This window comes from Triturus cristatus, chromosome 10 (genome assembly GCF_964204655.1).
Source record: "Triturus cristatus chromosome 10, aTriCri1.1, whole genome shotgun sequence".
In the NCBI taxonomy this organism is placed as follows: domain Eukaryota; kingdom Metazoa; phylum Chordata; class Amphibia; order Caudata; family Salamandridae; genus Triturus; species Triturus cristatus.
Genome location: NC_140593.1, coordinates 758,451,243 through 758,472,522, shown reverse-complemented (window position 1 = coordinate 758,472,522; position 21,280 = coordinate 758,451,243). Strand labels below are relative to the sequence as shown.

At 49.9% G+C, this 21,280-nt stretch overlaps 1 protein-coding gene across 2 annotated transcripts in view; it reads right to left on the bottom strand.

The window, feature by feature from the left end:
* PARN (poly(A)-specific ribonuclease) overlaps positions 1 to 21,280 on the bottom strand; it is an 806,720-nt gene that overhangs the window by 170,059 nt on the left and 615,381 nt on the right. For both annotated transcript variants that reach the window (XM_085628287.1, XM_085628288.1), the window contains exon 22: positions 2,076 to 2,265. In XM_085628287.1, coding sequence (XP_085484413.1) covers positions 2,076 to 2,265 — 190 coding nt within the window. The remainder of the gene's footprint in view (positions 1 to 2,075; positions 2,266 to 21,280) is intronic.

The following is a 21,280-nucleotide window of genomic DNA, read 5'->3' as shown; positions in this document are numbered from 1 at the left end:
TTGATTGAGGCAGGGAACGGGGGAATGAGGATGATCTTTGGGAAGCAACCTGGTGTTAGCAGGAGCCACACTAGAGAGGCTGGGAATGCACATAAGTGGGCAGAATCTGCAATGGAGGATGAGTGATCATGACAGGATACATTACTTTCAGTTTTGCACTCCAGGGCCTTTAAGAGATTATAATAATAATAATAATCCACATTTGTAAAGCGCGAACAATCACCCGTAAGGGTCTCTAGGCGCTGGGGGCCATGGGGAAGATTAAGCAAGCTATTGCCCAGAGTCACATGGTGCTGGGCTAATCTGCCGCTGGTGCTGGGGATCGAACCGTGATTCCCAGATTCCGGAGTCAGTCGCCCTGGCCGCAGCGTCACACCTCTTGTGGGTTGATGGCATCTCTGAAGAAAAAAGATATACAATGAAAGCAGACAGGGCTCTGGGAAGTACTGGTCCTTCTGACTCTGGTCCTATGGATCAGAGGTGACCAGGTTGTCATGGAGTTTACTGCCCTCAAGAGGGTTTACTCAATAGAGAATCTAAAGAATAACCAGGCCAGAGGAGACAGAGTACTCAGTGACACTACAGTGGTTGCACCAAGTAGACCAGCACAAATGTCTGTTCCACCAAGATCTGGCATGGAAAGTGAAAGTTGATAAACCTGGACCCAGTACACCTTCAGGGTCAGGCTGATCTCCAAATAAAACTGCTGCTGTAGCATATCATGAGAAGCTAATTCAGCAGTGGCCAGTGCATTAATGGACTGCCTCCTTTTGCTTCTCCTGTGTTTCATAGGTGGTGGAAGGGGAGCGTATGCCATTTCCTATCAGGGAAGGCTGGCCTTTTTAGATTTTTCTTGTGATGAGGTGCTCTGCTTGCTGAATGGGGCTCTCCCCTCAAATCTGCAGGCGGCATGGTGTAGGGGCAGGGAACAAAAGCAGGGGTAGAGGGGAGTAACCTAGTTAGGTTGGAATCACCAACGAAATGGCTCGAAGATAGAGGTAGATAGAGTCACCCTAGTGAACTGAGGCTTGGTTAAATGATCTCCTCCCAGAGGGAAAGCCTTGCACGATCTTTCACTATGTCTGGATTACTTCTACAGTGAAACGGCGGCCCTGGAGCTCAGTGTACAGCAGAGCAAATGGGCTTGACTCAAAGGAATAAGAAGTTTCAAAAGATAATGGTTTGTCTGCTGCACGGAGGAAAATGGTCTTGCATCAAGGTATTTCCATGTTCCCATGTTAACTTGCACCATCTGATTAGCTGCAGTGAGGGTGATCTCCATGAGGGGGATAGCAGTGGAGGGCTGCATGTATCAGGCCAAAAGGGCACGAAGTATCAGGCCCATTGCCAAGGACCTGAACTTTAATCCAAACTCATCTTCCTAATGATGAAATAAAATGCATCCGACGAGACTGGTGCATCATCTGCACACAAGCCAGTGAGGTTCTACAGAACCCTTGCACCAAAAATACCATCGAGAGCACAGATATGCACCCAATGACTGTCCCCCATGCAAGAGACTCAAAGTTTGTGGGACAGCTGCAGCGTACAGCCTGTGAAATGGCAGATAGGGTTTAAAGTTAGAATTCTGAAGCATGATCTACTGAAGCTGAAGGAAGATGAGAAGTGAGGGAAAACATCCAAAAATTCACAACAATCAGTTTTGAAGGGGGTCAGGGGCAAACTACAGAATTAAGAATTATCTGAGCAAAGGAGAAGCAGTTCTGATCCACACTGGTCGGTGGAAAAAGGGAGCTAGCGAGGGGTTCATACGTGAAGGGATGTGCTGTGCATGCATGTACAATGCTGGGACAAAAAACTGTGAAGTAACTACTGTAGAAGTAATTTCAATTTTCACCATTAGCTGGTTATTCCCAAATTGAAAATGCAACAAACAAAATGTAACAGAATATTCGGCTAATTTCTCCAGCAATGGGTACCCTCTACACCACCATCCCAAAAGAGGTGCATTTCAGGTTTTAGTTAACTTTACATATTAAGTACAATGGCAATAAACATTTTGTTTTTACTTTTTTTCACTTTTGACAAAGTGCTACCCAAAACGTAAAACTCACCTATTCCCGTAGAAGTTTTGACTCTGGGGAACGTATGTTGCATGTTGACTTTTAAGCCTTTTCCTTTCCATGTCTTTCCAGCTGTCTTCACTCCATTTTCTCTTAGCTTTTGCTTCCTCTTGTTTCTTTACCACATAATCAGCATATGTCTGGATTCGATAACTTTCAGCATACTGGCTCGTGTTCACAGCTACCAGGAAAAATAGCAATTTTAATAATGTAAACTAAGAATTACCATGCCAATACATAGGAGTGGATACAAAAGTAGCCCAAAACACAGCAGAGATGAAATCCTCAAACTAAGTATGAAGTGAAAAAAATGTAAACAAACTTATCTAAAGAATAACATGAAAAGGGACAAAGTCTAGGAAACTATGAAAATTAAAGTGCTTGGTTGTAGAATTAGCTATAAATGGAATACATATGCATTTTGTTAATCTACCACACTTATGACTGAAGAAACAAACAAAATTCTTCAGCTTGGCTAGGTTTCTCCTCTTTAAGTGGTTGTGCTATTTCGACCCATCATATTTTTGAGAGGTTGATATATAAATTCCAAACTTTTAGGGTCGAGCCAATGGAGCTTCTGCCCCTATTTTGAAGAGTGAGGTGGAATGAAAAACATTGGCAGAGTAAGGGACAGGCTGATGTAAAAGAAGTCCCAAATTTCGATCAAAAGGTTGCTCAAGTAATCCACACCAATTTGTCAGCAAAATGGTTGTGTAGGGGAGCTGCACTTAACAATGTAAAGTTCTCTCACATGACACAGTGAAGTGACCGAATGAGAAAAACTTTCGTCAGCATCAAAAGTCAATCAGAAGCTGTATATTGGGCTCATCTGCAGATCACATGGGAAATATGAAGACTACATTTAAATCTCATTGTTGCATGATGAAAGGCTTCTGGGAACAAGGTTGTGGAGGAGCACATGGCATGCAAGAAAAGATGCAGTATAGAAGATGCAAAATGAAGAGACTACAGCAGAAGATAAAGCAATTACTGATGTCCTGTCCCCATCATTGGCCAACTTGTGCATTGGATGTTAAGAGGGGTGAGGGTTTGATCAGTCCCTGACAGATTACGCTTCATAGCCATCAATGGAAGCCCCAAGATAGGCAGAGTGCCACAGAACCAATAGGCATGCTAGTTTCCCCCTGTAGGAGAGTAGTATCTGCCTCTTACGGTCACCCCCACTTTTTGCTGATGTATCACTGTTTTTGACTTAGTCTGACTGGGATCCTGCTATTCAGGACCCCAGTCTATCTGCTTTTTCCTGTAAATTGATTGCATGTACTTTAGGTACACTCCAGATTGGATTCTGGGGTACCCTTATCAGTCGCTAGTATATGGTACTGAATATGCTACTTACCAGTATGCATCTGTTCTTGGCATGTAGGGCTGCTGACATTCATATCTGTGCATAGATCGCCGCCTAGTGTTGGGTCCGGATGTTTGCACGTTGTTGTCCTGGAAGAGTCTTCGAAGTATCCTGAGATAGGTGACTCCTCCCCTGGACCAGAGTGCGCATGGTCATCCTCTCCATCCTCAGATTGTTTTTCGCCATTGTGGCAGTGATGGAGTAGATACAGAAAGTGATGACCATGCTATACAGTAATTCTGAGAGCTGCAGCTGCTACAGGCGCCGGGGAGGAGGGTGGGCGATATGAATGTCAGCAGCCCTACATGCCAAGAACAGATGCATACTGGTAAGTAGCATATTCAGTTCGAGGCATGTGGGCTGCTGAATTCATATCTGTGCATAGAATATATAGCAGTACCTCCTATTAGCGGCGGCCACCAGTGCCAGCTGCAGCGGTCTGAAAAAGAGTTTTGAGAACAGCCTGTCCTACAGCTGCCTGCTGTTTTGAGTGTACATCTACACAGTAGTGTTTGGTAAATGTATGTATAGTGGACCATGTGGCTGCTCTACATATTTCCTGTAAAGGGATGTTTCCCAGGAAAGCCATGGACGCCCCTAACTTACGTGTTGAATGGGCTCGTGGGGGAATCGTTAATGTGCGTTTAGCCTTTTGATAGCAAATTTGAATACATTTAACGATCCATCTGGCTATACCTGCTTTGGAAATGGCGTTGCCCTTGTGTTGTGGAGAAAAGGTGACGAAAAGTTGTTTTGTCTTCCTAAAGACTTTAGTTCTGTCTATATAGTACATGAGGGCTCTTTTTACATCTAGTGTATGGAGCATTCTCTCTCCTACATTTTGTGGATTTTGAAAGAAAACAGGCAGTTCGATAGTTTGATTCATGTGGAACTGCGATATTGGTACGTAGTACGACCCTGTTTGCGTGAACCTGTATGAATGGCTCTTGAATGGTTAGTGCTTGGAGTTCACTAACTCTTCTTAACGAAGTGATTGCTACTAGGAAAGCTACTTTCCAGGTGAGGAATTGAATCTCACATGAGTGGAGAGGTTCGAAGGGTGGACCCATCAGTCGGGTGAGGACCAAGTTGAGGTTCCACACCGGTGCTGGTGGGTATCTTGGGGGAATTACTCGTTTAAGTCCCTCCAAGAAAGCTTTGATGGCAGGCACTCTGAACAAAGAGAGGTGCTGCCTGTTCTGGAGATAGGCTGCTATTGCGGTCAAATGGATACGTATTGAGGTGTATGCCAGATTGCATCGGTATAGGTGTAAGAGGTAACAGATTATGTTTTGAATGGATGCGTCTAGCGGGTTAATGTCATTGTTGTTGCAGTAAATGACAAACCTCTTCCATTTAGCTGCATAGCAAGCTCTGGTAGTGGGTCTCCTGGCCTCCTTAATGATCTCCATACAGTCAGGTGGCAGGTTTAGGTAGCCAAACTCTAAGACTTCAGGAGCCAGATTGCCAGGTTCAGCTGTTGCGGATCTGGGTGCTTAATTTCGCCATGGTTCTGCGTTAAGAGTGCAGGTTTGATCCGCAGCCTTTGATGCGGCACCACGGAAAGTCCTAGAAAAGTGGTGTACCATGGCTGGCGCGCCCATGTGGGAGCAACTAGGATGAGTGTCAGTGAGTGCTGTCGCAGTTTGCGTGCCACCAGCGGTATCAGTGGCGCTGGGGGAAAAGCGTACGCAAATCTGCCGGACCAGTTCATCCATATCGCATTGCCTTGCGACTGTGGATGTGGGAACCTGGCGGCAAAGCTTTGGCATTTTGCGTTTTCATGTGTGGCGAATAGGTCTATCTCTGGATGACCCCACTGTTGGAAGTACGGTTGGAGTACTGACGGATGTAGCTCCCACTCGTGCATCTGGTGGCTGTGTCTGCTGAGCAGATCCGCCATCTGGTTGTCCTTGCCGGGGAGGTGTTCCGCCATGAGGTATATGTTCCTCTGAATGGCCCACTTCCACATGCTCTGAGCCAGATGAGACAACTGTGGAGAGTGTGTTCCTCCCTGCTTCTGTGTGTAGTACATGGCAGTCATGTTGTCCGTCCGGATCAACACGACTTTGTTGCACAAGTGTACTTTGAATGCCTTCATTGCCAAGAAGATTGCCATCAGTTCTAGAAGGTTGATGTGCATCTTCTTTTGTTGTATTGTCCATAGTCCCTGCACTGTGTAATTGAGTACATGAGCTCCCCATCCCTGGAGAGACGCGTCCGCCTTCAGTATTATTTGTGGAACAGGCTCTTGGAACGGTCGGCCCTTGCAAAGGTTTTGTGGATTCCACCAATGCAGAGAGTTGTATGCCCGACCGCTCACCAACACTAGGTCTTTTAATTGCCCGTGAGCCTGATTCCATTGACGTGCCAAGCACTCCTGAAGCGGGCGCATATGTAGTCTCGCGTGTGGGACTATGAAAATGCAGGAGGCCATCATGCCTATCAACTGCATGAACACTCGCGCAGGAAGGGAGTGTTGAGGTTTGAACTTTGAAATCAGCATCTGTATGCTGTTGATCCTCACTAAATTTGGCTGAGCTGTGGCTGCCAGCGTGTCTATGGTCGCACCCAGGTACTGTTGTACGTGTGCAGGTTGGAGATGTGATTTTGGGTAATTTAGTGAGAATCCCAGACTGTGAAGAAGGTGAATGGTGAGGGACATGTGGCTGGCACATTGCTGGGCTGACTTTGCCTGAACAAGCCAGTCGTCCAGGTAAGGGTAGACGTGAATGTGTTGTCTCCGTAGATGTGCAGCCACTGTAGCTAGGCACTTGGTGAAAACTCTGGGTGCTGTTGTCACACCGAAGGGGAGGACTTTGAATTGGTAGTGCTGCCCCTGAATAGTGAACCTGAGATATTTTCTGTGTGACGGGTGTATGGGTATGTGGAAATACGCATCTTTGAGGTCTAGCGTGGCTAGGAAGTCTCCCTGTCTGAGCAGCGGGAGAACCTGTTGTAGGGTGAGCATATGGAAATGCTCTGAGAGAATGTAGTGGTTGAGGGGTCTCAGGTCTAGTATAGGTCTGAGTGACCCGTCCTCCTTTGGTATTAAGAAGTACAGAGAGTACACCCCTGTCCCCTGCTGGTGGACGGGCACGACCTCTATTGCACCTTTTTGCAGCATACTTACCACTTCCTGCTGCAATAATGCTAAGTGCTCTGAGGACATAGGACGGTGCTTTGGCGGTATTGTGGGTGGAGTGGAGGTTAATTCGAGACAGTAACCGTGCTGGATATCATCCCTGACCCACCTGTCCGTGGTGATGGTATTCCACGTGGACAGGAACCGCTGGAGTCTCCCCCCGACAGGTGTTATGTGGTCGGGGGGAAGGGCGTCACTGTTTGTTCTTGGGTGAGGACCTGGTGTTGCCGTAACCGCGTCCTCTGCCCTTGGTGCTGGAGCCACCTCTGTTGTTTTTATCGTAGGTACTCTGTGTGCCCCCTTTATTGTAGGTTTGCTGTGACCCCTGTCCTCTAGCCGCTCCCCTATTCCCGGGGCGACGAAAGGAGCCACTACGAAATGTCTGCGTTTGCAGAGCCCCCATTGACTTTGCAGTGTCAGTGTCCTTTTTGATCTTTTCTAAGGAGGTGTCAACCTCTGGTCCGAATAAGTAGTCGGGGTTGACAGGCTGATTTAGGATGTTATTTTGAATCTCAGGTTTGAATCCGGAGATTCGTAACCAAGCGTGTCGGCGTAACATGACGCTGGTGTTTATCGCCCTCGCAGCTGTGTCGGCAGCATCTAGTGCACACTTAATGGATGCGTTTGTAAGAAGTTGTCCCTCTCTGATGAGGAGCTCCGCTGCCTCTTTGTACTCGTCTGGTAGATGTTGGAGTAGTGACTCTAGCGTGTCATAGTGTGAACGATCGTAGCGAGCCAGGAGTGCCTGTGTATTGGCAATGCGCCAGATGTTTGTTGCTTGGGCTGCAATTCTCTTGCCGGAGGTCTCCAGCACCTTGGACTCTTTGTCTGGGGGAGGAGCATCACCAGTTGTTTGCGAGTGCGCTCGTTTGCGAGCGTTAGCGACCACCATGGAGTCCAGAGGTAACTGACCTCTAATGTACATAGGGTCCCCGGGCGCAGGTTTGTATTTTTTTTCAATCCTGGGGTTTATCACCCGTGCCCTGGTTGTTTCCTTGAAAATGTCCTTTGCTGGCTTGAGAACACCTTTTAACATGGGCAGAGTCTTGACAGTCCTCTCTGAGGAGGCGAAAGTGTCCACCAAGAAGTCGTCCTCAACTGTGTCAGAGTGGAGTTGCACTCCATGATTGGCTGCAGCACGTTCTATGAGGGCATTGAAGGCAGCAGTGTCCTCTGTGGGAGATGTTTTTGCGCCGTAAAGCTGAGTGTCCTGGGTATCTGTTGTGGCACCCGGGTCTGCAGGGTCATCCCAAGCTTGATCTGGGTCCTGCTGCTCCTCAGGATCTATATCCCGGGGTAGGTGGTATCATCACCCATGTAATCCTCCATTGCGTCCGTGTCGGAGGGCGTCGGGGAAAAGGACTGGGGATCTGGATAAGAGGTGTGCAGGCGTTCGTATAGAACCGGTTCCGATTCTGCTGGCAGTTTCTGCTTTAGAGGGATTCTGTAAGAGTCCAAAGCCTGGTCTGGCGTGACCTTCCGTTTTCGGAGCATGAGTCTGCCGGTGTCGGCGTCGATGAATTGGGACGGTGAAGGCCCAGTAGGAGAGTGTCCAGTAGATGGGGACCTTGTCTGGGTGACACGTGTTCGGATCTCGAACATCTTTAGCACTGTGGACGGCGGCAAACCAAAAGTGATGTTGGTTGGTGCCGAAGGTGCCTTTGGAGCCTTTTTCGGGTCGGGGCCCGACGTGGACTGGAGGGCTGCCTGTTCTCTGATGCGTTGCAATGACGCTGCAACTTGTCGCACCGAGAACGCCGAAGGTTCTTTGGTGCCGATTGGTTCTGTAGAGGTAGGCATGGACTTCTTCAGAGCCATAGGGTCATCGAGTCGAGGAGAGGTAGTAGCGGTCGACGGCGTCGATGACTGGACCCTAGTCGCTGCCTTCGAAGTGGACTCCGATGGAGTGGCCATTTTAACCTTGGTGGTCGGGGCCGATTGCTTCGGTGCCGGGGGCCGAGGCGCTTTTGTGGTACCGATGGCGTTCATTTTCGGGTCGGTGCCGACATCCGCTGCAGCGAGTTCGGCGCCGAAATCCCTTTTTGCGCGTTCGGAGCCGATGGTTTTGGCTGGCGTCGAAGGAGTGGAGGTCTTCGAGCCGACCACTGCCAGTTACACTTTCGGTTTCTGTTGAACCGGTGCGACGATTGGTTTCGGTTTCGTTGAAGGGAAACCAGTCTTTTTCGGTAATAATGGCTCTCGCTGGATGTTCGAGGGTGGGCCAGAAGGCAGGGCCGAAGAACTGCGGGATTGATCTCGGGTAAGGCCCGAAGGCGATCCCTCGACCGGAGCCGTAGACTGACGCACTTTGATAGCCTCCGTTTGGACGGGTAGGCCCTGCTCTTCACCAGAGCTATCTTCTTCGGCCCCAAAGGCCTCATCGTAGTCTCCTACCTCATTGTCGGCTTTTTCTCTGTGAAAAAGCGCTTCATCGGCGTCTTCCGATCGGGAATCGTGTTCGGAAGCGGGGCTGGAGTTCGTCTTCCACGCTTTCAACATCTTCGTCCTCGGCGCTGAAGATGTTGGTCGGGGCCGGTGCCGATTGCTGCGCTTCTAATCTCGCTGCCCGTCGATTCCGGAGAGTCTTCTTGGATCGGAATCGGGCACAGGCCATACATTTCGATTCGTCGTGATCCGGCGAGAGGCATTTGTTGCACACCGGGTGGACGTCAATATGTGGATATTTGGCGTGGCAAACAGGACACCGTTTAAATGGGGTCCTCGATTCCATCGTCGATGTAAGGTCGATGGTCGGATTAAACGGATCCGAAAAACTTGAATAAGTTTGCTAAACTAAGCAAGTAAGCTGTCGATACCGAGCGGGAACAGTACAGACGAAAACTAAAGGCCTTTTGGCCTTAAACTAAATTTTCCTAACTTGAGCTAAGATAAGCACATCCGAACCCAATGGCGGAAAAAAACAATCTGAGGATGGAGAGGATGACCATGCGCACTGTGGTCCAGGGGAGGAGTCACCTATCTCAGGATACTTCGAAGACTCTTCCAGGACAACAACGTGCAAACATCCGGACCCAACACTAGGCGGCGATCTATGCACAGATATGAATTCAGCAGCCCACATGCCTCGAACACCATGTACCCAGGGCATAGGTAGGCCAGAGGCCTCCCAGGGGCCTCCCAGGGGCTGAACCATGTATTGTGCCACCCCTGAGAGGCCATTCAAACTGACACCACAGGTCTGCTACTGCAGCCTGTGTAAGGAGGTGCATGCACCCCCTTACTTAGGTATAGGTTCCCTATATCTATTCTACATCACTACACACAAACCTATCAGTCACCCCTATGGCAGGCCTTAACAATCCTGAAGGCAGGGTGCTGGGGTTTGTGTGAGAGGGTGCCCCTGCATGAGTAGGGCCCCACTGCAGCCTTCGGAGCCTATGCTCGGGGTTGTCTGTGATGCAGCCAACCATATATACTTAAAGTACATTATAACCTCGTGGTAAATGCTAACTTTAAAACGGCTGCTTAGAAACATGTGCTTGGTATCAAACACCTTGGAATCATACCTCCACACCAGTAACAGGCGGGGGAGGTATGATTCCACCCTCCTAGAGGGACTTATGTGAAACACCGTTATACCCGGTACCAGTTTACTCGACCTGGGCATCTCAAAATGGATGCTGCCAGCCACAGACACGAGTCTGCCCTCCTGTTGCTGAGCCACGCTCGAGCAGATGAAGGCCTGACAATAGGTTTAATGTCACAGGGAGGTATGACCACCTCCCAGACAGGCTTTAGTGTATTGGGGCTGGGTGGGTGCACTCCATGAGTGCTTTGAAGTCTGCACTGGGGGCACATTTGGTGTCCCCATGCATAGTCCAGCTCAAACCAGTTGCAGGAGCCATTTGCTCCTGCTCTGGAGCTAAACTGGACAAAGGACATGGGTGTAGCCACCCCTCTGTCCTGCCCCTTCCCTAGGAGGGTCCACAGAGTCAGACCAACCCCTTCCCTGGGTATAAAGTGGGAAACCGGATTACAGGACTTTGGATTTTACCTGGACTAAACTCTGCAACAGAAACAAGTACTTTGACGGTCTACACTTTGCTGGACGACAGATGAATCTCCCTTGGAGTAAAGGAGTTACTCCCATGCAGCAGCAGGCACCTAAATGAATCTGACCGGTTTGCATCTCCCAAGCTCCTGAGGACTCCAAAGATTTATGCAACACAGGAGGTGGGTTCCCGAGCGTCCCTGAGGTCGATCTGCCCTCTCAGCAATCCTGAGACCAGTATCCCTCGTGGGGACAATGCAACCCGAACCCCTGAGCACTTTTGCAGCAGCATATGCTTTTTGGCTATCAATGAGGCTGTGCTTTGGACTAGGTGTAGTCCCGACCCGAGCAGCATTTCCACCGAAGATCTCCAGCCTCCACTCCAAGAGTGCTCTGTGGGCTGGTACTTTGTGAATCCGCTCGAGGTCCCCTTGCGATCCCTTGTCCGTTGGCCTGTGGGTCCTGGCGAGGGTCACTTCCTTCTGCTTCCCTGGTTGCTCCAGATGTGCCCGGACTCCCCATAGCTTGGAGAGTCTCCTGGACCTTGCTGGTCCACACCGTAACCTGTTTCCTCTGCCTGCGTGGGTTGCCTTGGCCAAGGCTGGTTGGTGTTCAATCCGGACACTGACGCCTCAGCATTCGACATCCTTTGTGGGACAGCTCACCTCCGGACTTTGGTCGTCGTCGTCTCCTGGTTCCCGTGGCGGCAGAGTCAAGCATCCTATCTTCACACCTGAAGCACCCGACATATGTGGGCATTCGTCTATTGAGCCACTGGTCACCCTGAAGTGACCCAGAGTCTGTCCCCTTTGCCTTCAGGTTCTTCTCACCTCGTATTCCACCGGACACTTCTTCTTCCCGGCAGCAGCACTTCTTCGCATCACGCCATTGAAAACGGCGAGGGTTTCCGACACCACTTGACCCCTAAGCACCCGGCTCCTCTTGGATAGGTAACACAGGTACCTCGGTACTCACAACGGTGCTGGCCTTAGAATCTATGTTCCAAAGGAATTGTATGAAGTCCTCTCCGAAGTGTCCTTACACTAATTTTCCAACCGCGACTTTCCCATAGAGTTGTACGGAGCATGCGTCTGTGTTCCCACACTGCACGCGTCCTCCGTGTGCTCCCTGTGTCACTCCTGTGGGTGGTTCCTTAGGGTCCCAGCGATTCTACGGGCTCTAGGCCCTGTGTCTATTGAAGTCATTGTTATACCATTTTTTTAGTATATGGTTCGGTCTCCACCTTTATATAACACTTGTGAGGTTCTCCTTTTATTTGATCACTCAGGAGATTCGGTTGTGGTGAAATAAGCTGCTTCACATTCCTTCAAGACTTAGCCTGAAGGCTGCTCTCCATAGCTACCACTAGGATAGCTTTCAATAAAGGTTATCTTTGACCTAATCACCTTAAGGGTCGTTTGGACTGGTGCAAGGTGCCCATTTTAACTAATGGACAGCCTATACCAGGCCAACTTCTCACACCCCCACCTTTCCCTGAGGCAGTTTTTGATATCTCCAAGTGCTTACCAGCCTTGAGAGCTGGTGTCACTATATCGGTCAAATAGTGGGCAGGTGCACTGGGAGGAACTAGAGCAGCCATTTCCTTGGGTTGGGTGAGTGCTACTAGTGTGGATTGTGAACCAGCCTTCGAACCTGCCTCAGATTCTACCTGGCAGCTGAAAAGAAAAACAGCAACTGGATTGGTCAGGACCGGGATTCCAGGGGTGAGGAGTAGGGTTTGGGGGTGGGCTTAGTCTTGTTACCAGTTTTCCTCAGACCGATAGAGGTTTAGACTTAATGAGTGTTGCGAGAGACCAATGTCACAAGAGCGATGAGAGCTATCCTTGAAATTAACAATTCATGAAAAAAGGATTTCTATCAACTAGAGTTATTTTAAGGTATCAGTTTATTAAAGGTGCATCACTACTAGGACAACCAAAGTACCTACTTACCCCACCGTTACACATCTGAATGGTTGCACGTTGTAAGGAAAATTCAGCATTCAACTTCTAAGGGCACCTGTATAACATGCTTGATGTTTTTTTTAACCAACTACTGCCTCAATTCATACTTTTATAAAGTATTTCTTCTACTTCCAAAACGGCACCTAAACAGAGAGGTGTTGCCTGCAACCAGCGCTCAAGACACTGAAATGAGGGCTGCTCGTAATTAAATGCAAGAAAAATGTACTGATAGGAGTTTTCTTCCTGGTCGAATTCCAAGAACCAATAAAACTCTTAAAGTTATATCCAGAGTGAAAACTAACAGCACACCTCGAATGAAGTGAGCTTTGGGATAATAAAAAGGCAAAAAATGACGAGCCAACAGTAAGGACTACTGATGTATAAATCATTAACTACATGCAGAACAACAAGTATTTACATTAATTCTATACTGGGACCTGTTCAATCTGTAGAAATGTTTGAAGGATCAATGCAACTATAGGAAATTAGATTTTTGATTGAGGGGGTAAAGACCCTTCTCAAGCAACAATAACAATCCTTTTCAGGGTGAACCACAAAAGTAAATTAGCCTGTGTTTAAGCCTCTGGTTGCTTGGCATAAAGGCAGTCAGGCTTCGGTGAGATGTGCTTATGTAGCACACAAACTGCAATAAAGTGAAAAGACAACACAAGAAAAATCCTGCAGCCATTGACAAAAATAAAAAAACAATTAAATAAAATGACACCATCTGATTTTTTTAAAGTTCTAAGTGAAACATTGCACCTCATTTCAAAGTGCCAACCAGAAGAATCCAGTTGTACGAGACTGCAGCTAAGTCATATGTTAAGGCTGACTTCAATGTAGCGCAGTTCGGATGCACAATGTGAATTGGATGCAATCCCGGCTTACCTTCAGACCTGAAAGAAATTTCATGGAAAAGTTCCTAAGAAGGTAGAGTTCAGTGGGGGCAAAGCAGCCGGTGGTGTCTGAGCAAGAGGTGTAGTTGTTGGGGAACTGCTGGATGAAGTTGGGGTGAAGATTTCTACGTTCAAACTGACACTTTTTTGAAAGTCGAAAACCTCCATTGGGACAAAGCTGCAGGCTGTAGCTGATAAGGGCTCAATGAGGCCTGATACCCCTTACAAAAGCAGACACTGAACAGGATTTGCTGTCCAGATATGACTGTATCGGGAGCTACCGCAAATTCAGGCAAACCAGCATGCACCTCCGACGGATCAGCGAGCAGGTAGGTCCAGTTCTTAATTTGAGCAGGGGCTTTCCAGTGCTATGCACTGGCCCTTAATTGGTTTCCCGTGCTCAGCACAGACACCCAATTGTCAACACCATACATAGAACAGTCTACCACAAGGTGGCGCTGCTCATCTAATTTAGAGATGAGCAGAACGGTTGTTTAGGAATACAATATACATTAAAATTACAAATACCTGCTTCCTCAGCTATTCCTTTAGCTTTGGGGACCTAGAATAATCTAAACGGTCGCATTTACATGCAAAAGAGATGATTAGTAGTTGTTTTGGTAGCGATGAAAAGAGCAATGGGTGGTGCAAGCGGAAGTGGCCTCCTGGTCAGAGCACTGGCACTTAATATTTTACAAAGTAAGCACTGGGTAGGTCCCAGTCTTTTTTTGGTTCTCATGTCACTTATTGGTGGAAAATAGTCCAAGTTCCAAGTTTCTGATTTTGGCTGAAGGAGCACCTTAAGCACAACTTCCAAGGATACAGGACTGGATGGGCACCATGTGTGTGTGTGGTGGGGGGGGGGCAGTACTCACTCCAGGTAGAAGGCAGGTGCAGATTCAGTGTCTTTGGAGTTTATGTCCCTGTGGCTCACAGCTACAGGGAGGACAGCCAACTAGCCGTTAGAGCCACTCTGGTAGTCCTGGAATCACGAAGCAAGGCAGGCATCAAACAGCAGGGCTGTCCTGTGATGCGCAAAGTAGAACTCATGCAGCAAGGCAGTCCTCTGAAGTACAAGGCAGTCTTTCTGGGTCTCCTCTGTAGGTCCAGGAGTTAACTGAAGAGTGGCAAAGGAGGTCCACTATTTATACCTGGTGTTATCCTTTTATGTGGGAGAAACTTCTAGACTACCCCACATCTATTTCTGTAACTGTCCTTCCTTCCCCTGCCCAGGCGCTAGGATGACAATAGGATTGTGTCAAGTCCCTTTCTGAGTGCGCATGCGGCAGCCCTTTGCACTGTAAGAGGGGCAGGGAACATATCCACCGCACCCATTCTGGCAGGATGACCCATCCTTCCAACACCTATTCCCCTTTTGTCTCACTGTATGGGAGGAATACACAAAAAGCCAACTATTCAGTCATGTGTCACAACACAGGCCCCAAATGGTTAGACTATGAAAATGCCAACATTCTAAGAGTGCAAACACCTATAGGGGTTAAGCCCAACGGACCGGGGCCAGGTAGGGCTGTTCAAAATTCAGAACACAAAACAATGAACCCAGCTCCGTACTACCGTACACTCCTACTACTCATGGAGTAACGACCAGTCAACCACCAGAACCACCACCGGAGGAAAATCGTTCTCCTACCTGGCAGCCAAAACATGGAACTCCCTCCCCGCACACCTACGAATGACCCAGGACCATCTCACCTTCAGGAAACACCTCAAGACCTGGCTTTTCGAGCAGTAGCGCACCCCCCCCTCAGCGCCTTGAGACCCTCACGGGTGAGTAGCGCGCTTTATAAATGTATTGATTGATTGAGTCAACTCTTATCTGTCCGAATTTAATTTTTATTAACCATTCCTGTTTCTTATTAATTTAAAATTTGATCAAAACTATTTTTTGGACTGAAAAAGAAACAGACTTATCAAATTCACACATGAACTTACACGTATATACAATTCACATTAACATACACTTAAAGACAAAAATGGACTTAGACACTATGAAAAAATTATTGGCAACAGCTTGCAACATGAAAAAAGCAGCAAATGAATGCCTATGTTAATCTGATCCAAAACATTTTTAGGAAAATTTACATCATATACAAAATTTAGTAATAAACCTGAAAATATCCAATGTTATGAACCACATGTGTTATTCCAACTCCAGCGTCAAAATAGTGTCTGAATAGTATATCAATTCTTTATCCAATAATTTCCTTCAAGTTACTACTTGTGTAACAATATATATCTGTAAGACATTAGTTAGTGATAGATTCCTTACTTTAGAATATACCCAGGCGTCAGACTGGATCCGTAAAGTTTTTCGTAAGCAGTACCCCTGCGCGTCGGAAGGTGGCGTGGTGCGGCTCCGCGTCCATCGCTGGCGTCGTAGGCGCCGAGATGACGTCACGAAGACTACTTAGGCGCCACCCATGCACGCTGACATCAGTTCTGTACACGACTTCCCGCGCCAGGAGCGCAGAGCCATGCAATTAACTGAAAACTGGTGCCATGAAACAAGGGCCCTGAAAAGGATGACCTTAACCCTAGAAATCAGTTCACAGAACAGGGAGGATGGGTGGGGCGGTAAGTAATCTATCACTAATGTCTCTTACAGATATATTGTTACACAAGTAGTAACTTGTGCATCTGAAAGACACGTTGGTGATATATTCCTTACCTTAGAATAGATACCCTAGCAATACCAACCCCGGTGGTGGGTCTGCGAACATAGATCACACCAGAAAGTCACAGAGAACAGCACAGCCAAAGAAGCCATCTCTCCGGACTTGACTGTCAAAGCAATAATGCTTGGTAAACGTGTGCAGCGAGGCCCACGTAGCTGCCTGACAGATGTCCTGCAAGAGGACGCCGCGTCCCAAGGCAGTAGTGGCTGCAGTTGCCCGGGTAGAATGGGCACGCAACCCCATAGGAGGCTCCCTCTTAGCCAACAAGTAACATGCTTAGATGCACAGAACGACCCATTGAGAGATGGTCCGTTTGCGCACGGCCCAACCTTTTTTGGCCCCCACGTAGCCAACAAACAGTTGGTCATCCACCCGTAACTATTGTGTGCGCTGCAGATAAAACAAGAGCGCACGTTTTGGGTCCAGACGGTGGAGCCCCTCCCTCTTTGAAGGATACGGAAAGAAGGTAGGCAAAGTGATGGGCTGCCCGATATGGAAGGGCGCGACAACCTTTGGCAAGAAAGAAGGACGAGTCCTGAAAAACCACCTTGTCCGGATGCACAGAGAGAAAAGGAGGTTAAGAAGAAAGAGCCTGGAGCTCACTCACTCTTCTGGCAGAGGTGATAGCTACCAGGAAAGCAGTCTTCAGAGTGAGAAGACGTAAAGAACAGTTATGGAGTGGCTCAAAGGGAGCGCACATCAGTTAAGTCAAGACAAGATTTAAGTCCCATTGAGGCATTATGAAAGGCACGGGAGGAAACGTGTGTGTAATGGCCTTCAGGAAGCGGTTAACAAGCAGGGACTTAAAAAGAGAAGGCTGATCTGGAAGCCTTAGAAAGGCGGAAATGGCCGAGAGATAACCCTTGATAGTGCCCAGAGCAGAGCCCTGCCAGGCCAAAGAGAGAAGGGACAGAAGAACCTCGGAAATAGGGGCAGAAAGGGGATCCACAGCCTTTGCCGTGCACCATGCCACAAATTTGTTCCACCGGCAGGCGTATACCGTCTTAGTGGAGGGACACCTGGCTGCCAGAATGACATCACAGACTTCAGGAGGGAGGTCGAAAGCTGTCAACTGTCGCCGCTCAATCTCCACAGGTGGAGGCTGGACAGGTTCAGGTGGAGGACTGTCCCGTGCTGCTGCGACAGAAGATCCTCCTGAAGAGGCAGTCGGATCGGGGGATCGATCACCATGCTGAGTAGCTCGGGATACCAGTATCTTTGTGCCCAATCTGGAGCTACAAGGATGACTTGGGCCCGGTCACACTGAATCTTCTTGAGCACTCTGGGCAGAAGTGGTATCGGCGGAAAGGCGTACAACAGTCCGCAGCTCAACTCGTGACGAAAAGCGTCGCCGAGCGCCGTCCTGGAAATTCCAACGAGCAGAACTGATGACATTGCGCGTTCTCTTCGGTGGCGAATAGATCTAACCAAGGCTCTCCCGACTGCAGAAAGAGACCTTGCGCCACGTCCTAGTTCAGACGCCATTCGTAATCCAACATGCACCAGCGGCTGAGTTTGTCCGCCCGGGCGTTCAGAGAACCTGCCAGGTGTTGAACCACCAAGGTAATGCCTTGATGTTCCAGCCATGTCCAGAGGCGGAGAGCCTCCTGACCCCATCCGCCCTGTTTGTTGCAGTACCACATGGCGGTGGTGTTGTCCATGAACACCTGCACACACTTCCCCGGACAGAGGGAAGAAATTCCTTCAGTGCAAATCGGATCGCCCGAAGCTCCAGAAGGTTGATGTGGAGCTGGGACTCTGCCGGAGCCCAGGGGCCTCTGATCTGCGCCTCTCCCATGTGGCTGCCCCATCCCAGGAGGGACGCATCCGTCACTACCATGTGCTCCCGTTGGGGAAGGGAGAGGGATCTGCCATTGAGCCAATCGTGATTTGTGAGCCACCACTGCAATGTCGAGATCTGGACGTGATCGGACAGGTTGCCCCAATGCTGTGCCCACTGCAACTTCAGGTCCCACTGCAGAGCCTGCATATGCCATCTGGCATGTTGCACTAGCAGGATGCAGGAGCCCATGAGGCCCATGGGCCGGAGGGTAATCCGGACTGAAACCTGGGATAGAGGCTGAAAGATCGGAATCATAGCCTGAATATCCCGGACTCCCTGCTCTGGAGGATACACCCGAAACTGCGTCGAATCCAGAACCGCTCCGATGAGGGGGAGCTTGTGAGAGGGACTCGGGGGCGACTTCGGAACGTTGATGGAGAAGCCCAGCAAAAGCAGGAGGTCGGCCATAGTCTGGAGGTGGGAGACAACTGCCTGGGGCGAGCCCGCCTTCAACAACCAGTCGTCGAGATAGGGGAAGACTGGAACCCCTGATCTGCGCAGATGAGCTGCGACCACCGCCATCACTTTCGTGAACAGCCGAGGGGCACAGGTAAGGCCGAAGGTGAGCACGGCAAGTGCTCGTGGCCTGCCATGAACCGCAGGTAACGCTGGTGGGCCGGCAGGACGGGGATATGAAAATATGCGTCCTGCAAGTCCAACACTACCATCCATTCTCCAGGGTCAAGGGTAGCCAAGACCTGAGCTAGAGTCACCATTTTGAACTTCTCCTTCCGGAGGAAGTGGTTGACGTTCCTGAGGTCCAAGATGGGACGCAGGCCCCCTTTGTCCTTCTTGGGGACCAGAAAGTAGTGGGAACAACCACGTCCTACTTCCGGGCCAGGAACGCACTCGATGGCCCCCTTGGCCAAGAGGGCCGTGACTTCCTGCTGGAGAAGCGCAAAATGGTCCCCCAACATGCGGTGGAACTGAAGTGGCATGGCTGGAGTGGCAGACTCGAAGGGGAGGGAGTAGCCCCTTCGGACAATTTGCAGCACCCACCTGTCCGAGGTAACGGAACGCCAGTGAGGAAGGTGATGGCGAATCCTGCCGCCCACCGGCGTGGGGTGTGCTCCAAAGTTCGGACTAGGAAGGCTTTGAGGCGGATGCTGCGGGCGGAGGTGGACTGACCCCGCACGCTGGCCCCCTGTCCCGCCACGGCGGGAACCACGTCCGCGCAGAGGTTGGTTCTGCGCAGGCTTCTGGCTGAACGAATGCGTCAGGCGCCCCTTCCTTGGCCACGAAAAGAACTAAAAGCAGACATGGCCGGGCGCGTGGTGGAGAGACGTAAGAACTTGGCCGTAGCTCGGGAGTCCTTAAAACGCTCCAGAGCACTATCTGCCTTATCACCAAACAGGCGAGTACCATCAAAGGACATGTCCATAAGAGAACTTTACACATCCCTGAAAAGACAGTGGACCACAACCAGGCGTGGCGACGTAGGGCCACTGTTGTGAAAATCCCCCTACCCAGAGAGTCCGCGGTGTCCAGTCCACACCTGATGGCGAACTTTTCTGCATCTTTCCCTTCCGCAACAGCTTGGGAAAGCATTGTCCGATCATCCTCCGGACACTGAGGCAGCACCTGTGCAACCGTATCCCACACAGCGTGGGAATAGCAGCCCAAGAGGCATGCGGTGTTCACCAACCGCAGCCCTAAGCTGGCAGATGAACAGTTTCTTGCCGAACTGTTCCAGCTTCATGGATTCCTTATACGGCGGGGCAGTAGGGAATGCGCTTTGAGAAGTGGAGGCTGGGCGATGGCACCTGGCCACTTTATATCCACTGGAACCCCCGTGGCTGGTTTATACCAGGTGCCCATCAATACGTGAGTTAACGCCTCATTGAACAGAAGCAGGGGCTACATAGAACTTGCCGCCGGCTGAAGTACTTCAGTGAGGAGATTACTTTTGAGAGACACCGTAGGCAGGTCGAGGTCAAGGGCCTCAGCCGCCCTACGGAGGACAACAGTGTATGTGGCACCCTCCTCCATAGCCACAGCAGCAGGAGAAAGAAAACCAGGGTCAAATAAGGTCAAGGCCACTTGCACCCTCCAACTCTTCTGTCCATTCCTGTTCTGGCCCGCACTGCCGTGCAAGAGGGTCCTCAGACCCCTCCCAGTCATCCCATTTCTCCACTGCCCATAGAACAGGCTGCGGCAGTGGGGGAGGGACAGGGGAATATAAATGGTCTAACGGCTTTGTGTCCCAATTAGGGTCCCAACCAGGAACAAAATTGTCCGGGAACACGGGCAAGGGCGGTGGTGGAATGAACGGAACCCACTGCGGTGCCGGCAGCGGAGCCGGCAGCAAGGAAGAGCCCTCAGCTGACATCGCGGGCCCCGAAGGCGTGCCGGCGGGAGACCGAGGCCTGAAAAGGTGGTCCATGGCAGCAAGAAAATCTTCCACCTGGGTAGGAGTCGCCGACAGACCCGGATCAGGTGGGTAGGCCGCGGGACTCACAGGCTCCAAAGGAGCCGCGGGGGTGAGACCCCAAGCCCCCTCGTCCAGAGACCGACGGGGGGACGTCAAAGAGCGGAAACGCTTATTCGACTTCTTCTTATGACATTTCTTACCCGATTCAGAGTGTGAAGACTTTGACCCCAAGAAGCTATGGTGATGGCTCCCTCGAATGACCCCTGGACCTCGAACAGCGCGGGGACGACTGTCGGGCCTCCAGCAACTTGCAGGACCGCTCCCACAAGGCCTTCGGAGCCATGGCCAGACAGTCGGAACATGACCGGGAGTCATGGTCGCGCTCCAGACAGTGGACACAGACGCCATGGGGGTCGGCCACTGACATCTTACGACGATAGGCCCCGCAGGATTTAAATCCAGGCATCCCTACGTGGCACCAGGAGTCAAAGACTCAAAAGTGGAAGACAAAGTCTCAAACGTTTAGTCAAAAAGTGACTAGGGTACGTGCTCTAATCAGATCTGCGCTTGCTGGCGTGGAAAAAGAACTGACGTCAGCGCACATGTGTGTCGCCTAAGTGGTCTCCATGACGTCATCTTGGCGCCTACGATGCCAGCGACGGACGCGGAGCCGTACAACGCCACCTTCCAACATGCAGGGGTACTGCTGACGAAAAAATTTCCGGATCTAGTCTGACACCTGGGGATATTCTAAGGTAAGGAATCTATCACTAACGTGTCTCTTTCAGATGGTCAGTGCAGATCTAGCACTATCCATTGCGAGATGGTCTGCTTCCGCACAGCCTTCCCATTCTTGGCAACTACATACCCTACAAAGAGTTGATCGTGCACCTGGAACCC